The following is a 23,079-nucleotide window of genomic DNA, read 5'->3' on the forward strand; positions in this document are numbered from 1 at the left end:
TGATACGCTTTGGGGTACCCATTTCTTATCCACAACTTCTACCACTGAATGAAATTTAATTAGGCTTCTCAGAATTCAATGAGATTTTCACAGAATCTTTGGTAAATAGTGCCAAAGTACACCTTCAATTTTTAGCTCACCTGAGCCGAAGGCTCAAGTGAGCTTTTCTGATCACATTTTGTCCGGCGTCCGTCTGTCCGTCTGTCTGTCCGTCTGTCTGTCTGTCCGTAAACTTTTCACATTTTTTTTCTCAAGAACCGCTGGGCCAAATTCAACCAAACTTGCCACAAAGCATCCTTGGGTAAAGGGGATCAAGTTTTTGAAGGGCCACGCCCTTTTCCAAGGGGAGATAATTATGAATTAGAGAAAAATTAATGGCATTTTTAAAAAATCTTCTTCTCAAGAACCACTGGGCCAGGAAAGATGAAACTCATGTGGAATCATCCTCAGGTAGTGTAGATTCAAGTTTGTTCAAATCATGACCCCCGGGGCTAGGGCAAGTTTTACATAGAAATATATAGGAAAAATCTTTAAAAATCTTCTTCTCAAGAACCACTGGGCCAGGAAAGATGAAACTCATGTGGAATCATCCTCAGGTAGTGTAGATTCAAATTTGTTCAAATCATGACCCCCGGGGGTAGGATGGGGCCCAAAATGGCCGACCCAAGTTTTACATAGAAATATACAGGAAAAATCTTTAAAAATCTTCTTCTCAAGAACCACTGGGCCAGGAAAGATGAAACTCATGTGGAATCATCTTCAGGTAGTGTAGATTCAAGTTTGTTCAAATCATGACCCCCGGGGCTAGGGTCAAGTTTTACATAGAAATATACAGGAAAAATCTTTAAAAATCTTCTTCTCAAGAACCACTGGGCCAGGAAAGATACTCATGTGGAATCATCCTCAAGTAGTGTTGATTTAAGTTTGTTCAAATCATGACCCCCGCGGGGTGGGTGTGGTCAAAATGGCCGATCACAGTTTTACAAGTATGTAGGAAGAATCTTTAAAAATCTTTCTTCTCAAGAACCACTGGGCCAGGAAAGATGAAACTCAGGTGGAATCATCCTCAGGTAGTGTAGATTCAAGTTTGTTCAAATCATGACCCCCGGGGCTAGGGTGGGGCCAAATTGGGACCCAAGTTTTACATAGGAATATATAGGAAAAATCTTTAAAAAAAGAACCACTGAGAAACTCATGTGGAATCATCCTCAGGTAGTGTAGATTACAGTTTGTTCAAATCATGACCCCCGGGGCTAGGGTGGGGCCAAAATGGCCGACCAAAGTTTTACATAGGGATTTATAGGGAAACCTTTTAAAATCATCTTTTCAAGTACTTCAAAGCTATGATTAGTGATATTAATATATCACTTATAGTGTAGATTCTAATTAATCAACTTTTAAACTTTCATTTCTGATCTGATATGTGCTTTTTCCAAGCCAATGTGCTAGTATGTGGCCCCTGGGCCTCTTGTTTTTTTGACCTCGCACATAATTTGGGCTCCTTAGCTTTACATTGATACTGCCATTCTTTCTAATATTGAAGCGTATATCCATCTCTTATCCGCAATTCCTCCATTCCACTGAATAAGATTTAATGATATCTTCATTCTTTATTACATTGTGCCATTGTACATATGACCTCTTAATTCCTCTTAATATACTTTTTGACACTTATTTCGGGTCTCCCAGAGCAAAACATGGACTTTGTCATGATAATCATATAGTAGGCGTTGAATATCATTAAAGTGAGCTCAGTGCTTACAGTTCCCCTAAGTTTCTCTTTACCCTTTGGAAATAGAAATAACTTATAGGTAAGCAATTAATTAAACTTTTCTTAGGCATACCAATGGATAGTATGTGGGGCGTATATTTTTTAATTTAGGGTTGAATTGAATGGGTACTGCTAGGGTATTCGGAACTCGTCGGCTTATTCGTAACTGGTAAAATGAATACCTTTGTTAACTTGCGAAATAAATTTTTTTTGGGGGGAAGACTGAACTTTTATAAAACAATATTTAATTCCACAAGTCATTGAACTACCTTGACAAAAAACTTAGATTTTGAAATAATGCCTCGTATATTTATGTAGCACCACCAAATCCGTTTCTTATTCGGAACTGGTCAGATAACTGTAAATATCAGCAAAATTATTGGAGGGGGGAAAGGCCCCCTCCCCCCATGCCCCAGTTCCTACGGTCATGTATGTTTCCTGCATGGTAAAAAGTCGAGTATCAAGATCTACGAATGTGTATCCATTTTTTTAAAAACACGATATCAACCTAAAGATTTGTTTGTGCTTTTAAGACTAAGTGTATAATTTAAACAAAATATCAACAATAACTAACATGGAGGTCCTGACACCATGTTAAAAAAATGTAATTGTTGATGATTGTACGGAGGTGTGACCTGAGGTCATTTGATGTCTCATGACCTGAGGTCATTTGATGTCACCTAAAATTGAATATTACATGTGGTTGATAACAACTCAATCATATCAATTCATGTGTCATTTATGTCCAGAGTTACTCAAAGTACAATACATTAATTTTAATTTTTCTTCTGAAAGAAACTTAATCATTTTGATCTGGCACTGCCCGGCATATCTTATAAACAGGAAAGTCGTGATGAAGTTCGGATCGTTTAGACGTTTGGGAATCTATTTGTCTTAATATCAAAGAAATAGTCTTGTTATCTGGGCGAATTTTTATACTACTTACTTAATACCCTACAAGTGCAACAATTATGCATAAAATCGTTTAGTTGTGTAACTGACAACACGTGCCCTAGTTTTAGGATCAAGGCAACGCGAGATAACTCTTAAATACTCTAAAAATTTGATTTTTACGTAACCACAATTTTTTAGATGATAGGAGTCGACAGAAAGTTGTTGCATCAATAACAAGGGCGAGGAAAACAATATTTAACAGGTAATTTCGTTTTTATGTTTTATTTTGATCGTTTATTAGGTTGATGTTCACTTTCACTAATTACTCGCATGCATATTTTATCATTCATTGTTCATGTTGTTTATATGATAGGTACATAGTACATAGGCAGTACACAACTGAGTGCTTTTCATGCTGTTAAAAAATTGACAACATGAAAATTTTTCTTGCAAGACCACAAGATTAATTTTATTTTATAAATGTATAGAAGAACTCTCAATCCCATTCTGCAACTCACATGTAGATCGGCACCAGTCCGAAATCGACTGGCTTATATATCTGGATATATGGACAATAAGTTATTGTATTTCAAGATAATTGGTAAATGTTACTTTGGAACAAAAAAAAAAATGTAAGATCAAAATAATCGATGATATCTACTAAGCAGTTGTTTAAGAAAAAGAAGAGCCCGACGAATTCATAATGAGATTAACTAAAAATACTCGACCTTGTGGGGTATCAAAAAAAAACAAACAAAAAAAACACTATGATAATTTGTACCTCACACTTTTCTTTTGAACAAACAGTTAACTCTAAAAAATAATAGTTATTTTAAGAATCTTTAAATGTTACTTTAAATAACACAAATAATTAAAAACATCTTTTTATATCTTTATTAGCGTGGGATTTTCTATATTACATTTATCAATTGTTTCAAGTAGGTCATATCTGTTAAAATAGAAATGAAAGAGACGGGCGAATTCATGATGGGTTTCTTTCTTCAGCTTTTCACATGCTTGACTTTGACGTGTGGTGTCAAAAAACTTTAAATCGCCGACACGCAAGGTTAAATGTGCATGGTACAGTGTATCTAGAACTTTGGGAGAGGTCAATGGGCATCATGTTTATACCTTCAAACATTTGCTTAAGATGTTTTTTAAAAGGGAATGTGTGTATTGCATCCCAGAGACCCATTTGACTCGTTTGATGAATTTCGTTTTCCAGACACAACAAGGGTATTTAACCACCGTGTAAAACATGTGTGTAAATTTATTCCTTTGGTTTTTATTGAACTTTCAAAAGATAATATATTATTTACACGATGATTTTCTGGAAAATGAATACTATTTTAAGGGGATATTATGGAACCCCTTGGGAAATTCTATGAAGTTTGGATAATGTTTTGTGAGAGATTATAGAACGTATGACATGTCTGCCTTATGGACAAAATCTAAGCCTCTGGACAGAACTAAACAGAAAGCTTTATTTTTTTTTTGTAGTGAACATGACTATACTAGGTAGTAAACTAAGTATGAATTTCCAGCCAAACCAGAAAACTTCGGACATAGTCGTAATATTGACCGTTCTGTCAGCCATCTTGGTTACCATGAAACTCATTCTTGGATGGCGGCGCAGACCGCCTGGTCCATGGGGACTTCCGGTTTTGGGTCATCTCCCTTTCCTTGGATCTCGGCCTCTGAACAAATTCAAACAGTACCAGAAAGAATATGGCGACGTTGTCTTTTTACGGTTTGGAACCTGGCCTACTGTTATAATCAGTGGAAAAGACACCGTAAAATCAACACTCGCCCTTGATACTTTTGCCTCGCGACCACCCTTCTTTTCAATAAAAAGTCTCAGCGACATGAAAGGTCTCAGTTTCTGTTTTTTCGATGAAAGATATTTGCTTCATCGAAAAATTGCCAGTAGTGTTGTAAGAGAATTTGGAGGTTCTGAAAATAGTGTTCTGAAAGACGCCCTGCGCGAAGAATCGAATATCTTAGTTTCCAGCTTTTTAGCAAAAATTGGACCATTTAACCCTAGTGAACTTCTATATGTTACGACAGGCAGTATCATCTTTCAGTTTTGTTATGGAAAAGGTGAGAATATTCGAGAGAATCCAGCGTTTCTGAAAGTCATGGAAGATCAAGCTATTTTCAAAGAGTTCTTCACTGCCGGAAATTACTTCGATGTTCTACCATGGTTGAGGTACATAATGCCTGGAAAATTTAAAAGATTTCTAGAACTAATTGACCACTTCCAGAAGGCCCGTAAGGAAATCGGCGCTCCGATAATGGACACATATGACCCGGCTCACCCTCGCCACGCCTTCGATGGTTTCTTAAACGCTTGCTTAAAGTACAATATAACAGATACACCAAGCGAAGAGGGACTGACCAAAACCCAACTTACTGAAACACTATTGGAAATATTTGGTGCTGGATTTGAAACAACTGCTTCAACTTTACGATGGGCTCTTATGTATTACGCAGAGTACCAAGACGTACAGATGAAAGTCCAAAAGGAAATTGACGAGAAGATAGGAAGAAACAAAGTCATATCTATAAAAGACCGACTTATTTTACCATACACCGAGGCAACTATTCTAGAGATCATGAGAGTAGCACCAGTTGTTCCCATGGCATTACCGCATATGACGACCACCGATGTGGTCCTGAAGGGAAACCTGATCGAGAAGGGGACGGTAGTTTTCTTCAACATTATGTCGCTTATGCACGACGACTACTGGGGCAATCCTAACGAGTTCCAACCGGAGCGATTTCTGGACGAAGATGGGTGTCTTCTAAAGGAAAAAGTCGATAACGTCCTGGCATTTGGCGCTGGAAGACGGATTTGTCTGGGCAAGATGATAGCCCAGGCGGAAATATTTTACCTGTTAGCTACGTTACTTCAGAACTGCAGGATTTGTAAACCTAAGAATGTGCAATACGACTTTGAAGGAGAGTATGGTCTTAGTTACTTTCCAAAGGAATATGAAATATGTGTTCAGTCAAGATAAAGTGGTTTTGAACAACTTTCTTATTTAACATTAATATCAATTTCGGACATTAAATTTTCGCCATAAATTTCATGTGCCTATGTTAACGTTTTATTTCGTTAATCTGTTTCATTGTGTATGTGTATCCGGTATATGTATGATTTCATTACTCAAATGCAGTGCAAATAAATGAAATAAAATATTTCTGTAAACTTTTTTTTTTCTTTTTTTTGAAAAAGTTGTGTGTACATGAATACATAATCTGCTTAAAATTATAAAATTTTGCATGGAAGTCAGCATGAATGATAAATGACTTAATTTATTGTATAAAATATCAATGAATTGTACATTTAAAAACACTGCCTATAAATAATTATACATGTACCTGACTTTGATTTATGCATAAAAAAATTACACATAGAATTTTGAAATAAATGTTTTGTATTTATTCTCAGAAGTTACTATGAAAACACATTTCTGTCCCTATCTAACATGACTAACAAGATAAGCTATCTCAACATGCAGCCACACAAGTTACTCTAAACTTTATTTTAGTTGAAATGACAAGCAGAAAATATGTTACATTCAAGTTTTAGAATTTCAAACTACTTAGTTTTCAATGCGCTAAATTCTGATACTTTAATGGAACAAATACAAGGCAAGTACTAGTACAGAAAATCTTGAGTTAAATGCCTGTAGACAATTTTCAAGTAAACAAAACATAAGCTGAAAATTCTTATTAGTCCATTTGAAACACGCTGAAAAAAATACAAAACAGAAAAAATCAATGTCTGCTTCAGTCGGAGAAGAAGTTATCCCTCTTAGGGTTGTGATTTCATAAGCTAAATGCATGACCTATTTTGATGTTCTAAAAACATTATTATAAGAATATGGCTTGCTCTTGATGTCTCATTGTCTTCAATTAGCTTGTGATACAATCAATGTCAGAGTAACTACTTCCTAGGTAAGAGTTTCATTTCTTCATACAATATTTCGTTTTTTGAAAGATGTTTTAAAAGCATGTAAAAGCTCTCTAAAAAAGATGAACAATTGAAGAGAATTAACAGTGATATTATATTTAAAACTGCATTCATTTGTATTGTGAAAACCTTAACAATTAGATATTTAAATAACTGTCAATTTAAATATCTTTTAAAGTTAATAATGATAGTGGATTACAACCTCTAAATGATGATAAAATGACTTGGGTAATTAACAAGTCGAATGGATAACATTGCATTTCTTTATTAATCTTTCCCTGTTGCTGTTGCAGCAAAAAATGCCCCACAATTGCGCCTGAAATTGGAAATTAGATTTCTTCCCAGTATAAGCACAATAGTGATGAAAAGTTTTTTTTTTTTTTCGATGTTTCAATCACTGTAATATAAGAGTAACTAAATAGGTACATATTTGTATGCCAGGGGACCATTATATATGAGTACAGGCGTGCCTTTACATAAATTACCATGTCGACTTTATATTTAAAGTGTGCTATTGCAAATACATTTATTTAATATGAAGTTGGTAATTTTCCTTCATGTCTTGAAAGTTTAATTTGCAATAATATTTTTATTGCAGTATCATACAATCTTATTTTATGAATCTCAGAGCAGGGCTGCTATCAAAACTTTGTTTATTTTATGTGTCAACCATACGATAGAGAATGTAGTAGTGGGGAGGGGGGGGCTAAAAGATGTAGTCAGCCGTTTAATTCATAATGCATTTAAGGTGAGAAAAGGTTACCTTTGGAAATAGTTTCTGCCTTTTCGGAACTAAAATATATAGTGTTATTTTGTTGCCATTTCTAAATTTACATTCATTTTCCTAGCATCCGTTTTCCAAATTATATATACTGGTAGGTACGTATACACACATTTTACTTTAACACACATTATTCATGCAGGAGAATGATTACCCCCCAGACCTTTATTAAATGGAGCATTTTAAATTTAATGTCTTATGAAACGCTGAAGTTCTGTTACATCACATTTCTTATACACGAAATAGGTAAACATGATTTCATAATTATTTCTTTTATAATAAATGGCCTTTTTGTTTGCAGATACAAAATGGAATTATTGGCAACCCTTTCATCACTGATACATAACCTAGACACACTGAAGTTCCTTGCAGTTTCTTTGATAGTGTTGGTCATCACTAAAATCGTAACCCAAAAATCACCATCAATTCCGGGACCATGGGGTTTTCCACTGATTGGTCACCTGCCTTTCCTTGGAAAAGATCCCATGAATCAATTTCAGCGTTACAGAAAACAATATGGCGACGTTTACAAAATAAATCTCGGTGTTTGGCCAACTGTAGTAATAAGTGGCTTTGATACAGTAAGAAAAGTCCTGAGTGAACAGTCTGACAGCTTTGCCGCCAAACCAGAATTTCATTCCTTCAAACATTTAACTAGGATGAGGGGTCTGACATTTGGATATTTTAATCAAAGGTATCTTCTACTCCGCAAAGTAGGGAGTTCTGTTGTTAGAGAATTCTCTGGGAAACAAAACAATCAAATGGAAGAAATTCTTCAAGACGAGGCAAACAGAATGGCAAGTGAGTTTCTCAAAGAAAGAGGAAAACCATTTAATCCGTACAAAGCCATCATGGAGGCAACTGGAAGCGTTATATATCAATTTTGTTATGGCAAAGGAGAAAATATAAGGGAAGATAAAGATTATGTTCGATTTATTCAGAATCACAAGGCATTCAAAGAAATCGCAAAGGCGGGAAACCCCACGGATGTTCTTCCTTGGACACGCTTCTTTTTCCGAAAAAGGCTGCAAAACTTTTATAAATTAACCAAAGAGGGCAAAGAGGCACGTGAAAAGAAAATAAATGAAATATCAAAAACATTTGATCCAAAGCATTTGCGGCATGCTGTAGATGGTTTAATATCAAATGCTATAAAATATGAGTTAAAGGATGAACCAAACGAAGCTGGGGTGATGAAAGCAGACGTGTTGGGTATTACTGGAGATTTTTTCGGAGCTGGGTTTGATACGGTAGCGACAACCCTTCTCTGGCTATTTCTCTACATGGCAGAATACCCAGAGATCCAATTAAAAGTCCAGAAAGAAATAGAAGACAATATTGGAGGAAGCGGTATAATAACTACGAAACACAGAGAAGCTATGCCTTTTACTGAGGCCACGATTTATGAGACAATGCGTTTATCGGGAGTGGTTCCATTGGGCCTTCCACACTATACAACGGAGGACGTCTGTGTTAAGGGCCATACTATAAGTAAGGGAACATTGGTCTTTTTCAATCATTACTCCGTAGGTCACGACGAGCAATGGGGCAATGCTTCCGAATTCGATCCCGAGAGATTCCTTGACTCTGAAGGGAAACTGCTTAAAGACAAAACGGAAAACGTTTTAGCTTTTAGTGCTGGGAGAAGACGGTGTCTCGGTGAGGTTCTAGCTCGGAATGAATTATTTCTTCTCTTTGCCACACTTCTGTTGAAGTGTGATATCAAAAAGCCAGAGAATGAAGAATACGATTTTGAAGGAATATTTAGTCTTACATACTCTCCAAAACCCTATAAAATCCGTGTCGTCTCAAAAGAGTTTTAAGTTTGATCTGAATATGCATATGAAAAGTGTTTTGCTATCAAAATGTATTATATTTAATTTTGTACTTTATTTCCCACTTTTTACATAGTTTCGTGTAACTTTCGTATGTATATGTACATACACTTTCAGAGTAGATCATACTGCATCTCATATATACATGTACATCGAAAATTTTCATTTTTGTATTTGTTAGGTACCTTTCATTTTCAGAGCGGTAATATCGCTATTTCATTAATCACTGGTTTGCCTTTAATATGTCAATTTATTGAAATATATTAAATGATGCACATATTCTCTTTGTTTATTTTTTTGGTGGTTGTGGGGGGAGGGGATCATGTCATATATATTTTAAGTAAACTGGTATATCAATTTGAACTTGAAATCTAAAGTTTCTTTTAATTTTAACAATATAACGGTAAACCCGAACTGGTAACATAATTGTATTTTCAAATTGAATTAGCAATAAGCCAATATTTATACCATTTTCTTTTTCTTTCCTCAATATTATCTATTATCACATCCATTTCTCTTAAAACTTTACCAATACGCAATTAATTCGAAAAAGAAAATGACAACACTCTTAAAAAAAAACACACCACAAACTTGTCAATAACTAAAGGCACGGTGTAGTACCTAAACGGCTGCTATCGGAACAAAACCGCGTTCAGTGTTGCTATTCGAAAATTGTACGGCTGCTAGCAGAAAGAAATATGTTGAAAACTCATAGAACAAGTTGTAAAACAATGAAATCATGACCCCAAATCAAGATAGTCTCAGAAAAGCCTGGGTGCACGGAACAAGTAAGGTAGATGTTGTCATGTGTAATGTGCAGAATAGCCCTGTAATTATTTAGAATTAGTAAAATTTCCGAACCCTGTACCAAATCTTAAGTTAATAAATACCCAGTTTTCATGCTTTTTTAAATCATGTATTATTCAGATTGTGGGTTTTTTGGAATTTGAAGATGCGTCAATCTATAATAATTCTTAGAAATAATTTAAAAAAATTGAAAAGTGTATTTTAATAGAGATTTTTGGACAAAACACGATTTTTTAAAGTTACGGTTGCTATCAGAGTCTTAGTATATATTGCACCGGTTAATAACTGAAAACATCGCATCGGCTGCTATTTGAAAATTTTCCTTATTAACAGAGATATGAAACAAACTTATGGCAGCAAATGTCTAAAATATACATTTTAAATATCCAAAATTGCATGTGAAATAAGATGTCTATATATGCAGTTGACTTTTACCAACTTCACTCAGGGGTGTAACTTCGATTTTGAAAAAAGTGGAGGGGGTAGAAAAATTCAAATCTATTTTTAAAAAAGCAGACATGGAAAAAAGGAAGATTGTCAAACTTCTTTCAGTGCCATTTTTTCTCACGCGCTACTGCCTACCCTTCTTTGACTATACTGCAATAAAAAAAGGGGCCTTCAATGAAAATTTTCAATATAGTAAAAGTTATGCTTGGATGAAAATCAACAGACCTTTCAATGAACATTTTAGAAAGTAAAGGTTATACTGGAACAAAATGTGGAGGTGGGGGGGGGGGGCGTCTGTAACTCGAATGTTTCGTATTTTTGCAAAGTACAGCTGATCTTCGAAAAGTATTGCTATACACAAATCAAAAGGAAAGCTTCACGAAAGGACTCGTAAATCAATTTGAAATAGCTTATAATATATTTTTACTCTCATTTACAATCATTTACAATCATTAATTTTCTTTAAAACCTTTCTTAAGTTAGAGTCTTTGGGGATTTTTGTAGCCTACATGTACACTTAAACATGTATGATATCTAGAAAAGTATAAGTATAAGCTTTGTCAAATATTTCTAATTCCATATTTCTTTTTCGAAGTACGGTGATGCATTGGTTCGCTGTACGACTAACAAAGCAATATTCAAAACATCGACCCCCCTTTCCCCATTAGGCTTTTAAGAGTTCTTTTAATTATATAGGCAAGAAAAGACAAGCCCCCCCCCCCCCGAAAGAAAGCGTGGTTTTTATATTGATGTTTTCCACTTCTTTTTACTTACTTCTTTTTACCGTCATATTTCTTGAAATTTGACTTAATATATTTTCATTAAATTTATAATTGTTGGACTCTGGGAGTTTTGGACACTACTGCAGCAAAGATTATTTTAAAAAAAATCGCAGAAAATTCTCTTAACAAAAAAGGGGAAAGAGGAGCAGAAACCCCCCCCCCCTTTTACCTTCAACGTGCTTTACTCGATGTACATGTACAGTATTTGAACGTCCTACATATACATAATAAATGTAAGCTCCTATGTACATACGTTATTGTCCACGTTTTACTCTTATGTACATTGTGCACTTTACATGTACTTGAGCAATTATCAACGTTGGACAGCAAAACTTTATAACTTTATAACTTTATGTGAGCTTTATTCATTTTTCAACATATTGAATTAGGCTTAGTCTCCAGCTGTTCCAAAGCCTATGTGTACAGGGTACATGTACACGTATACAAACTCCACTATTTACATCATACATATAAATATACGATTAATTTGTCATTATATGATCGAAAGTAACATACACGACAAGTCAATCATTAAGAAATAATATATATAGTTTTCTTAACTATAATTGCATAACATATGTAAATTGAGGACGTGATTTCATGAAATTTGAAAACTTAAACCTATTCCAATAGTAACCGGTGCCGTTATCTAATAGTAGCCGCAACATGAGATTCTCCTAACAAAAACGCTCTAACTTTTAAGAAACCCATCAAAGTGGACAATGATATAAAAAAAACCAATACTATTTACTAATACACAACGAACTGTTGATTCATTTTTATCAAATATCTAAAACTTCTGACGCAATTTTAAAATATTTCTCATGTGCATGTAAATGTGTCCAACGCTTTCGACAGTTTTCGTCTTATATATCAGCAATTCTTTAATTCATTAAAATTCTAAATATGCATGTTAGTTTCAAGATGTATGTAACGTTCCGTAAAGGTGAAATACCAAGCGGCTAAACTTTAATAATTGAATTATTGACCATTTTGTTGAGCCAGCGAAGAAAAATACTTACAATTTCGTCCATTTTTTTCCACTAGCAACCGCTCAATTTTCAGATAGCAGTAATGAACGAGCAATTTTTTCTGATAGCAAGCGTTTAGGTACTACACCGTGTAAAGGGAAACTATCACCAAGAGCAAACTTTAGCAGAGTATCAAAATGCACCAACATCAAGCGGGAGAATTAAATATAAATTTCGTGTAACAAATTGATAAAAATACAGTAATCTAAGTAAAAATAAATGTTAAACAAGTCTTAAATAACCAGAACATAATACAAGGTTACCAACTATACTCCCTCAGGCAATTATACTCATGTTGATTGTTCTATACTTTTAACAGATTATAATAAAAAAAAAGTCCTCAGCTCAAAGAATCATACTAATGCAAATTGCATACATTATAAACAAAATACTACATTGTAACTAATATCCCGGATCATCAATTATGCAACCTCAAAGATTCATTCCGATGCAAATTGTATTTACAGTACCGTCCGGACACAACCTAACACCACAGCAAACCCGAACCCCGAGTTTGCTTCCGGTTCGCTCGGGGTCCGCTTCCGGTTCACATTCAGAAATTTTGGGACCGCTGTGGGTGCGCTACGGGTTCGCTAAGCGTTCGCTCGTGGTCAGCTCTGGGTCCGTTAGAGAAACCGGCGCTCACTTTCTGGGATAGCTTTACGCGCTCATGCGTGAAGCGGACCAAACTTTAATCTAGCCACAAGTAAGCCATGTCCTGTGTATATTCCAATACAGTATCGGAATCGTGGAATCGATCATTGTTGGTTTTGCGGCGATCGATACATGTACACAAATTTGTAATTGGTTTCCTTCGTTTTTTCAGTTTCAATCCAATTTATTGCATAAAATATACATTTGTAAATTTTAAAACAATGCCTATAATTGATTATACATGTATTGAATAAAAAAATATATATATAGAACTCTGAAATAATGTTTTTGAATTTACCTATATTCTCGGAAGTTATCATGAAAGCATATTTCTGTCACTTTCTAACAAGATAATTTATCTCAACATGCAACTAAACAAGTAACTTTGAACTATGTTTTATGTGAAATGTAAAACTTTAATGGAACAAATATAGAAGGCAAATAGTACAGAAAATCCTCATGTGCAGTTAAAAAGGAATAGTCGATTTTCAAGACAATTAGTGCAGTTGTACTAGTAAAAAAAAACATGGGATAAAATTTCCCTCTAGACAAATTAAAGACACACTGAAAAAATTCAACGCAAAAAAAAAAACAAAAAAAAACAACAAAAAAACAAAAAACAAAAAAACAAAAAACAAAAAAAAAAAAAAAAACAACAAAAAAAAAAAACAAACAAACAAAAAAACCCGATATGTTTATAAGGGAAATTGTCTGCTTCAGTCCGAGAAGTTATAACTCTTAGGGTTGTGATTTCGTAAGCTAAATGCATGACCTATTTCGATTTTCTAAAAACATTAGTATAAGATCTAGAGGATGGCTTGATGTTTCATTGTCTCAAACTAGCTTTCAGAGATACAATAAATGGCAAGGTAGATTTCTCACAGGTAACAGTTTTTTTTTACTTCTTTATTTGATCTTTGTTATTTGAAAGACGTTTCTAAAAAGAATGTTAAAAATTGAAGAGAACAGAATGATACTGCTTCACGCGCATTCATTTGTTTTGTGAAATCTTACAGTTAAATAACTGTCAATTTAAATACGTTTTTAAGTTGATAATCATCGTGGATTACTACTGCTAATTGATGATAAAATGATTTGGGTCAAGTCAAATGGAGTAAACTGCATTTCTTTATCAGCCTTTTCCTGTTGCTGCTGCTTAAACTTTAAGCGTAAAAGCGATGAAATTTTAAAAAAAAATGTTTTATTCACTGTAGTATAAGACATTAATTACAAACGAGTACATATTTTTATGTTTGGGGACCGTTATGTATGAGTACAGGTGGGCTTTTGCATAAATCAACATATATATTCTATTTTTGATACCGCATATTTTAGATGATGTTAATATGTTTTCTTTATGTCGTAAAAGCTTCGCAAAACATTTTTCCTAAAAATAGTTTATTATATCTATCCATGATTCTAGTCTACTTTTTGCAAAGCATAAAATAAAAATTCTAAAATTGTGTTTTGATTCAATATTTATTATAAAATATATTTAAGAGTTTTAAAAGATTTTGCCAACATGCATTCAATATGACAATTCTAATCCACTCATTTGTTCTTTTCGCTTCAGTATAACGTCAGTGACGTCATAGACGTAGTATTTGAATTCTCAGTGTAGCAAGATCAAGTAATAATTAGTTACACCCATTTTTATTTATCAGATCTATTTCATAATAAACAGGTCACAGTCTTTGTATCGTGATGTATTTCTGAAGCAGATCTTTTTTTCAATTAATATTTTTTACTTGTTTAGTAGCATAGATTCTCCGTATTTAGATAATTTTGCTTGTTTAAGTTTCCGTGTGACGTTGATTCCCCGTGCTCGGAAAATGTGAACGTGAAGCGTTTTTATCATATTAAGGTCTTATTCATATTATTTAGTTATTTAGCTCGAAGCTGACATAAATCGGTATCAAGTTTAAGGTCTTATCCAATGGGGTTAATTATGGAAATGTACAGTAAGGAGATTGTGTACTTCAAATTTAAACAGTGCCACAGGTAGGACAATTTGTTTCGTGCACCTGAAGACAAATACATGTGTGTCTATTTTTGGCTTGCAATTAATTAAAAAAGAATATTTATTTAAACAATATTTATTTACAGATCTATAAGTAAATAGGATTGGGCAGCAGACTTAGCATATTTCAGCCCTTTTCCCATAAAAAAGAATATTATACGAAGCCCAAGAGTGTCCAGGAAAGAAATCGTTGCATCTGGAAACAGCAGTACACAGTATATTTTTCCCTTTGTAGACAATAAAACATGCCTGTATACTTACATAATGCTCATAGTTTCATTTAAACGGTACCTATGTTAAGAAAAGGCTCCACAAGAATTGTTTATTCCTTTATATTCCAAACTTCCAAATCTTGATAAAGAAGCGTTGTGCGCTCGAGTAAATTCATTAAATTGACCTATAGGTGAAAATCGAGAACGAAATCACTGAAACATATCAAAACAAATATTTTACATAACTCAGTATCTCTATTGGGAAGGGTTCTGCATTATTTACAGGAAATCTAAACTCACGACACAGGTAATCATTATTCTTCATTATACATTCTTCATTTATTGTCTTCATTATACAATTATTCAAGTTGTTCTTAGTTCCAGCATTGTAATATCGCTTCTGTTTCAGTCGATCAGACAACTGTGATAAATCTTTATATGCATTTGAAGAAAGTACAAACAATTGTACAGCAGGTAAAATAAGTGTATAAAACTCTTATTTTTAAAAGTATTATTTTTTAAGGCGCGTGGGGAGGAGGGGATAACTTATCTTAGATGACTTTGACAGGCAAAAAAAACCCCGCACATTGTCCAACCTCGAAAATACTACTTCGGAGAAACGAGGGTGAGCAGAAGGGGTTAGGTATCGGTAGATTCCACCTTTTTTGCAACATATTTTTGTACAATACGTTCACGTTACCACATTTATCTGTACCGTTATCTGTTAACTTTAAAAAAATGGTTACAATAACGACCATTGTTTGATCTAAAAAACTCAAAACAAAATAAATCCGTTAACAGGACATAAACACGACAATTGCCGTTGGGGGACTGCAAACTTAGACTTATGCTCCGCACTGACTGTCATTGAAGGTTCTCTTTCGTACTAGTACCCGGTAACGCCTCCTGCAACACAGCAACTCGGAGTATATGGTCATATCCGAAGGACCGGTCTCCACGTTTCTTTTGAATTCAGTGTAAAAACAAAAGCCTAGCAAATGGTATGAAACATGTCAGTCAAAATACAATTATAGGTTATAATGAGAACCATAAACTTATGAAAACTTAAACCTGTAACATGAATTTAGCTCACAGTAACTTACGTCGTTTTAAAAATGAACGATCTCAGAGCATGCTCTTAGGTATCGGATTAGTATTCTCTGAGTCAACTCCATACTATGCATTTTCGTTTACAACCTTGAAAGAAATACTTTGGCAACTGGACGAGAGAATTTATTAACTGCTTTTTAAAAGAATTAAACTGAACACGACCCAAGGTAAATTCTCAATGTTATAGATCATGTAACAGACTCTCTGGAAAAACGTTACAATCTCAAAAACCTTTGAATTTAGTGTAAGTCTATGATAAATCTTTCAAGATATAAAGATCGTAAAATCTTATTCATGGATGCTTAACAATATCTTCAACTTTTTTTCTTATTTAATCTTTCAATTAATAAATCATGCTGTGATAATCCAGCATTACAAATAAGGAATCTATTTCAAAGATAACTTTAATAAGAGTTCAATGATTCTTTCTTAGAGAAAAAATTCTAGTTTAATAATAAATAATAATACAAGTATATGTACATGTATTATATACTTTATTTCAAATTGAATCGATTAATAAAATGGTGTATGGTATGCTATTGCAATAACGTTCCATGAAAGTTACTTTTTTGAAATTGGTTACAAAATGTTTAGATTTGTTTAATATGTTGTAAACCACTAAATTATATTTTTTGCAGAAAAGATGACGACAATCTCTTCAAAAACAAATCACCAGTTTGATCTAAAGTCATCGGAATTTCTTTCATCGATAGCAATATTATTGACTGTTTTCTTAATCATAAAAATAATTCTTGGTTGGAGGCACAGACCACCTGGCCCTTGGGGAATCCCGTTGTTCGGACACCTGCCTTTTCTTGGGTCAAGACCTTTGAATAAGTTCAAAGAGTATCAGGAAAAGTATGGAGATGTCTTCCTTTTACGATTTGGGTCCTGGCCAACCGTTATAATTAATGGTCTGGACACCGTAAAATCGACGCTTACTAATGACTCAGATAGTTTTGCCGCACGACCGCCATTATTTTCAATCAAAAGCTTGAACGACATGAAAGGTCTCACTTTTAGCAATTTTGATGAAAGATACTTGTTGCATCGTAAAATTTCGAGTAGCGTTATAAGGGAAATAGGAAGTACAAATAATTCTGAGTTAGAAGAAATAATGCAGGACGAGTCCAGCTTACTAGTGTCCAGTTTTATGGAACATAAAGGCGAACCATTCAACCCCAGAGACTTAATATACACTGCTACGGGTAGTATCATCTACCAGTTTTGTTACGGTAAAGGTAATAATATACGGGATGATCCGGCCTTCTTGAAAGTAATGAAAGACCAAGCCTTAATCTTAGAATTTCTTTCTGCTGGAAGCTATTTTGATAATCTTCCATGGCTGAAATATATCTTTCCAGGACGTTTCAAAAGGTTTTTGAATTTTATTGACAATTTTAGGAAAGCTCGAAACGAAAATGGAGCCGAGATGATAAAAACGTTTCACCCGGGTCATTCTCGCCATGCCATGGATGGTCTCTTAAACGCTTGCTTGAAGTACACAATAACAGAAACTCCAAACAAAGTAGGATTGACCAAGAGTCAGCTGGTTGACACACTTCAAGACTTTTTTGCAGCTGGATTTGAGACGACCGCTACTACTTTAAGATGGATTTTCTTATATCTTGCTGAATATCAAGATACTCAGATAAAAATACAAAAAGAAATAGACGAAAAAATTGGAAGAAACAAAATCATATCTGTGAAGGATCGTCGCAATTTACCATATACTGAGGCAGTCATTTTGGAGATCATGAGAATAGCACCAGTTGTTCCCTTGGGATTGCCTCATCTTACAACTACCGACGTAATTGTAAACAATAATAAGATAGAAAGAGAAACAGTTGTCTTCTTTAACATTTTCTCGGCTATGCACGATGATTACTGGGGTAATCCTTCTGAGTTCCAACCTGATCGATTTCTGGATGAAGATGGAAATCTGATAAAAGAAAAAGTTGACAATGTACTGGCATTTAGCGCAGGACGACGTGTATGTATCGGCAAAATGATAGCACAAGCTGAGTTGTTTTACCTGGTGACTACTTTACTTCAAAATTGTAAGATTTACAAACCTAAAAATGAGAAATACGATCTTGAAGGTGAACAGGGTTCGAGTTACTCTCCAAAAGGATATAAAATATGCGTGGAAGCCAGATAAGTTATTCGTGTCGATTTCTACGATAGCGCAACTCAGGAAAGAACATCTCATGTACAAGTTTTAGTCAAAATACTGTTTTAAAGAATTCATGGATATCATATCATCTCTTTCATAATTTAATCAAAAATGTTCGTGATCAATTATCTTAGTGATAAGGAATTAACGTTTACTTAATTACACGCCTAAGTTTTGTGTATTTTTTTTATGAATTATAAAATAAATGTTATCTGATCCTTATGTATAGTACATGTATACGTTTCCTTGATATGCCATATATATCTAGTTGGATGGGATGGTCGAACTGGAATATATGTATGATGTAATGCTGTTGATGCTGTTCTCAGGATATAAACCACACAGAAATGAGTATAAAATATTGATAAGAGTTTTGTTTTTTATTGAAAACAACAGAATCAGGTATCATTTACGACCTGTGTCGTGCTATTTTTCTATATATTTTTTAAATTAGAAAAACACCGTAATTTATTTGATGTTCCCTTATCTAAAAACTTAAAATTGCAGATAGACGTTATTAAGGTCTGTGTAAAATTATGGGCACACACATATTGAAAATTTTATATCTTTTATGTGCAATAATTTGAAATCAAAGTTTGAAAAGAAATTTTGGTCCTTATAACACTATAACACATGACAATTCAAATTTATAGAATAAATTAGAGTTTTGAAATTTTAAAGGTGCATGGACACAGATTTGAAGTTAATATTTTTTTAATAATATTACGACTTATGTATTTTACTAGCATTTCACACAAAAATATATTTAAAATCTTATTTCATCTAAAATTTAAGAAAACTTCAAGTTTCAGATGGGTTTGATTGACACATCCTTGCACTTTCACAAATTTTGATTTTATTCTTAATACATAGGGGAAGTGGCAATCTTGTTGTGTATAAATAAAAAAAATAGTAAAACTATAATCCAGAAAATTCAGAGTAGAAATGTTTGAAAGCAAAACATACACACAAAATATAGTCAGTCCGTGCAATTGTTGTGAGAAGACTTTAACAATGGAACGCACCCGGTGAATCGTAAATATCAACAATAACAGAGCTCGTGTCCTGTTTACAAAAACTGTGTACGTTTCACGGGTGTGATCAATTCGCTAAACATTGTACACAACACTTAGCGCGGAATGAAGACACTTTTAGAGGGGTATTGCTTTTTAACATTTCTACTCTGAATATAATTAATTTCTGGATTAAAGTTTTAATATTTTTCATTAATACACAACAAGATTGACACTTTTTCTAAGTATAAAGAATAGAAGTAAAATTTGTTAGGGAGCAAGGATGTGTCAATCAAACCCATCCAAAAATTTGAAGTTCTAATAACTTTAAGAAGAAATATTTTTTTTATATATATTTCTGTGAGAAATGCTAATAAAATATATAAGTCGTGATATTATACCGAAAACCTTTACTTCAAATCTGTGTCCATGCACCTTTAATACATTAGTTCAAATTTCTGAATTCCGAAAGCTCAAACTGATTTCAGATATAAAACGTTAAAGTTTTAGCTCGATAACGTTAACTTTTAAATTCTCAGACAGGTTTTAAAGTTTCGAATTTTTATGTTTTTACCTAAAATAGTCGCAATTATATTTTTCAAAAACGATTTTGATACTCTAAACTTTTGAATGTTAAAACTATCGTTAGTTCAGATGGTTTACACTTGACAATCTAAAATTCTGTACCGTTTAACGTCTTTTGATATTTTAAAATTTGCTTCGAACCTCTAAATTTCAACTTTTAAAATGTTTTAGGTTTTAAAATTTAGAATTTTGATATATGCATTCAAAAAAAAACAAAACAAAAAAAAAAAAAAAAAAAAAAAACAACAACAACAACAAAAAACACATACCATTAGTTTTTTTTTTTTAATAGAATTTTACTTCAAATATCCAGAATATAATTTGTCAAACCTGATTCTATTTCTGTATCAAATTGATATTCTAAATATCTGAAAAATATTTTGCTAGCAAAAAGCGATTTCGATATAGTTTCAAAATTCAAACCGGGTTTGGAATTTGATATTAAGGATATCAAAATATAATTGTTCTTGGGTTAATCAAAATATGAGTGTTTAAATCAAATTTCTCGATTTCTAAAAATCTAAAACATTTTGGAAGTTGAAATTTAGAAAATTGAAGTAAATCTAAAGAAAAATCAAAATATAGGAAAATGAATCTGAATTTTAGATTGGTAAGCGTAAACTTTCTGAACAGACATAAAATAAAAACTAAAGTTTAAAATGCCAAAATTGGTTTTTGAAAAATCAATTTTGAATATTCAAGGGAAAAAAAAATCTAAAAACTCGAAATTTTAAACCTGTTTGGATATTTGTAATTTTAGGCTTTTCAAGTGAAATACAAAATTTATGATATATTAAATTGGTGGAAAATTTTAAGTTTCGGAATATAAAGTAATATTTAAAATTTTTAATCTCTAAATCATTTTAGAAAATAGATGAAAAATAGAAGCCAAAGAGAATAAAAAAAAACAAATTGATAGTATATGGCCAGTTGAAATAATAATGCTTGTTTGTTCTTTGTTCAATGGTCCTATAGTCGATACAATGACCTTGTCAGCAAATACAATTTATCATTGAGTCAAATGCTGACTGACATTTTCAAACTAATTGTTAGTCCATTATTTATACACTGAATTGAATTGACGACGTAATTTCGCGATCATGACAAGGAGCACACGGCTTGTGACCGGTCGACAAGGGATGCCTTCTTCTCCATGGCTCCTGATCCTACCTCTGATGTTTTGGAGGTCCGTGTTTGTTCTGTTCTTACTATGCATTGTTTGATGGACTTTTGATCTTGAATAATATTCGTTATCTCCATTTGTTTCATTCAACGTTTCATTTGGGAATTTTCACTCATGTCGAGAAACCACCGATAGAGGCTGCAAATCAAGACCTATTCCCAGCACTCTGAGTCATTGAGCAGTAAAGAATCGTTTTCGTTGCTGCATCTACTTCAACATAGAAAATCAATTTATGAGATTTCACCGGATTGGTCTCAATGTACCACAGTTGGGAGAAAATACTGTAATATCCACTTAGCATGGATATAATGGAACAATATCCTAAACCTGAACATTGTTATGTTTCATCAGAATTTTCGGCTAACTCAAGAAATCTTTGAAGTTTGAAAAATGGGCCTAGTGCCATTGACAAGATTTCAACTGAGTCTGTTTATCACAGAATCTGTGAACAAAGGAGTTATTGTCCTTGTAATATGAAATTTATCTATCTACATTCTTATTAATGTCTATTAAAACGATGAGTATTTTGTTGGCAAGGACATTTTATATCTTTTACACGATAAAATTAAAATTAAAATAATAATGACTGCTGTGGGGATCTTTTGTCATTTTTATATAAAAATTCCTTCACACCAGACATTTTGCGTCGATAGGGGTCTGTTGATTCCCCCTCATGTCATTTCATCCTACTTTCAATCCCATCCCCTACTTTCCCCCAACCTTGATACTAATTGAAATTGAAAATATTATATTAATTCAAAGACCCGTAGCCCCATTTCTCCTTTTGTTAATTATTTATAGTCGATTTGGAAGTAAACGAAACTTGAGATGAAAAATTCCCACTGGTGAAATAAGGAGGCACTGAAAAAAATACAAAACAGAAAAAAGCCTGCATAAGTCTGAGAAGCTGTTCCTCTTAGGGTTGTGATTTCGTAGACTATATGCATAACCTATTCTGATGTTATAAAAACATTACTATAAGATCTAGAAGATGGCTTGATGTTTCATTGTCTTAAACTAGCTTTCATAGAGATACAATCAGGGTAAATTTTTCCCAGACAAGAGTGCTTCATTTCTACATATGATCTATGTTATTTGAAAGACGTTTAAGGAATTTCTAAAAATAATGTTAAAAATTGAAGAGAAGAGAATGATATTGCATCACGAACATTTATTTGTATTGTGAAATCTAAAAGTTAATTGTCAATTTAAATACTTTTTTTTACAGCGATAATCATCGTGGATTACTACCTCTGTATGAGGATGAATTTGCTTGGGTCATTTATTTACAATTCAAATAAATTATATTGCATTTCTTTATCAACCTTTCCCTGTTGCTGCTACGGGATGAGTATCCCATGCACAACATGCACAACCGCGCCTGAAACAAAATTTTTCCTCTATAAGCGTAAAAGTGGTAAAAAGTTTTTTTTAAAAATATTTCAATCACAGTGATGTAAGTCGTCACTAATCGAGTACATATTGGTATGTTAGAAAACCATTATATATGAGTACACATGCCTTAGCATAAATTAACCGGGAACATGCTGAACTTATGTTTACTATTGTACATATTTTAGATAATTTTGGTAATTTTCCTTCATTTCGTGAAAACTTTTATTTGCAATAATATTTTATTTGATATCATACAATCTTATTTTTATGAATTTCAGAGCAAGCTTGTTATCTTAATGAAGCTCAGAGTAAAGTGTGTTAACTATACAATGGAGAATTTAGCGATGGAGGGTGTCTGTGTGTTACAGATGTACATAAATGTAGTAAGCCGTATTTATAAATAC

General features: G+C 33.3%; 3 protein-coding genes across 3 annotated transcripts; all 3 read left to right on the forward strand.

Annotated features, from left to right (window-relative positions):
• The first annotated feature begins 2,834 nt into the window (after nt 1-2,834).
• Nucleotides 2,835-5,869, forward strand: LOC134269098 (cytochrome P450 1A1-like). The gene is made up of 2 exons (XM_062751322.1): nt 2,835-2,927; nt 4,166-5,869. Exon 2 carries the CDS (start codon nt 4,171-4,173, stop codon nt 5,683-5,685), a length of 1,515 nt encoding a protein of 504 aa, XP_062607306.1. The 5' UTR covers nt 2,835-2,927; nt 4,166-4,170; the 3' UTR covers nt 5,686-5,869.
• A 638-nt stretch (nt 5,870-6,507) lies between these two features.
• On the forward strand, nt 6,508-9,554 carry LOC134269097 (cytochrome P450 1A1-like). Its single transcript, XM_062751321.1, has 2 exons — nt 6,508-6,628; nt 7,727-9,554. Exon 2 carries the CDS (start codon nt 7,734-7,736, stop codon nt 9,246-9,248), a length of 1,515 nt encoding a protein of 504 aa, XP_062607305.1. The 5' UTR covers nt 6,508-6,628; nt 7,727-7,733; the 3' UTR covers nt 9,249-9,554.
• A 5,910-nt stretch (nt 9,555-15,464) lies between these two features.
• On the forward strand, nt 15,465-18,832 carry LOC134269091 (cytochrome P450 1A1-like). The gene is made up of 2 exons (XM_062751311.1): nt 15,465-15,520; nt 16,962-18,832. The coding sequence occupies exon 2, from the start codon at nt 16,967-16,969 to the stop codon at nt 18,482-18,484; it is 1,518 nt and encodes a 505-aa protein (XP_062607295.1). The 5' UTR covers nt 15,465-15,520; nt 16,962-16,966; the 3' UTR covers nt 18,485-18,832.
• Nucleotides 18,833-23,079: the final 4,247 nt, after the last annotated feature.

This window comes from Saccostrea cucullata, unplaced genomic scaffold (assembly GCF_032062105.1).
Source record: "Saccostrea cucullata isolate Sc308-1 unplaced genomic scaffold, CSIRO_AGI_Scuc_v1 ctg402, whole genome shotgun sequence".
NCBI classification, from domain to species: domain Eukaryota; kingdom Metazoa; phylum Mollusca; class Bivalvia; order Ostreida; family Ostreidae; genus Saccostrea; species Saccostrea cuccullata.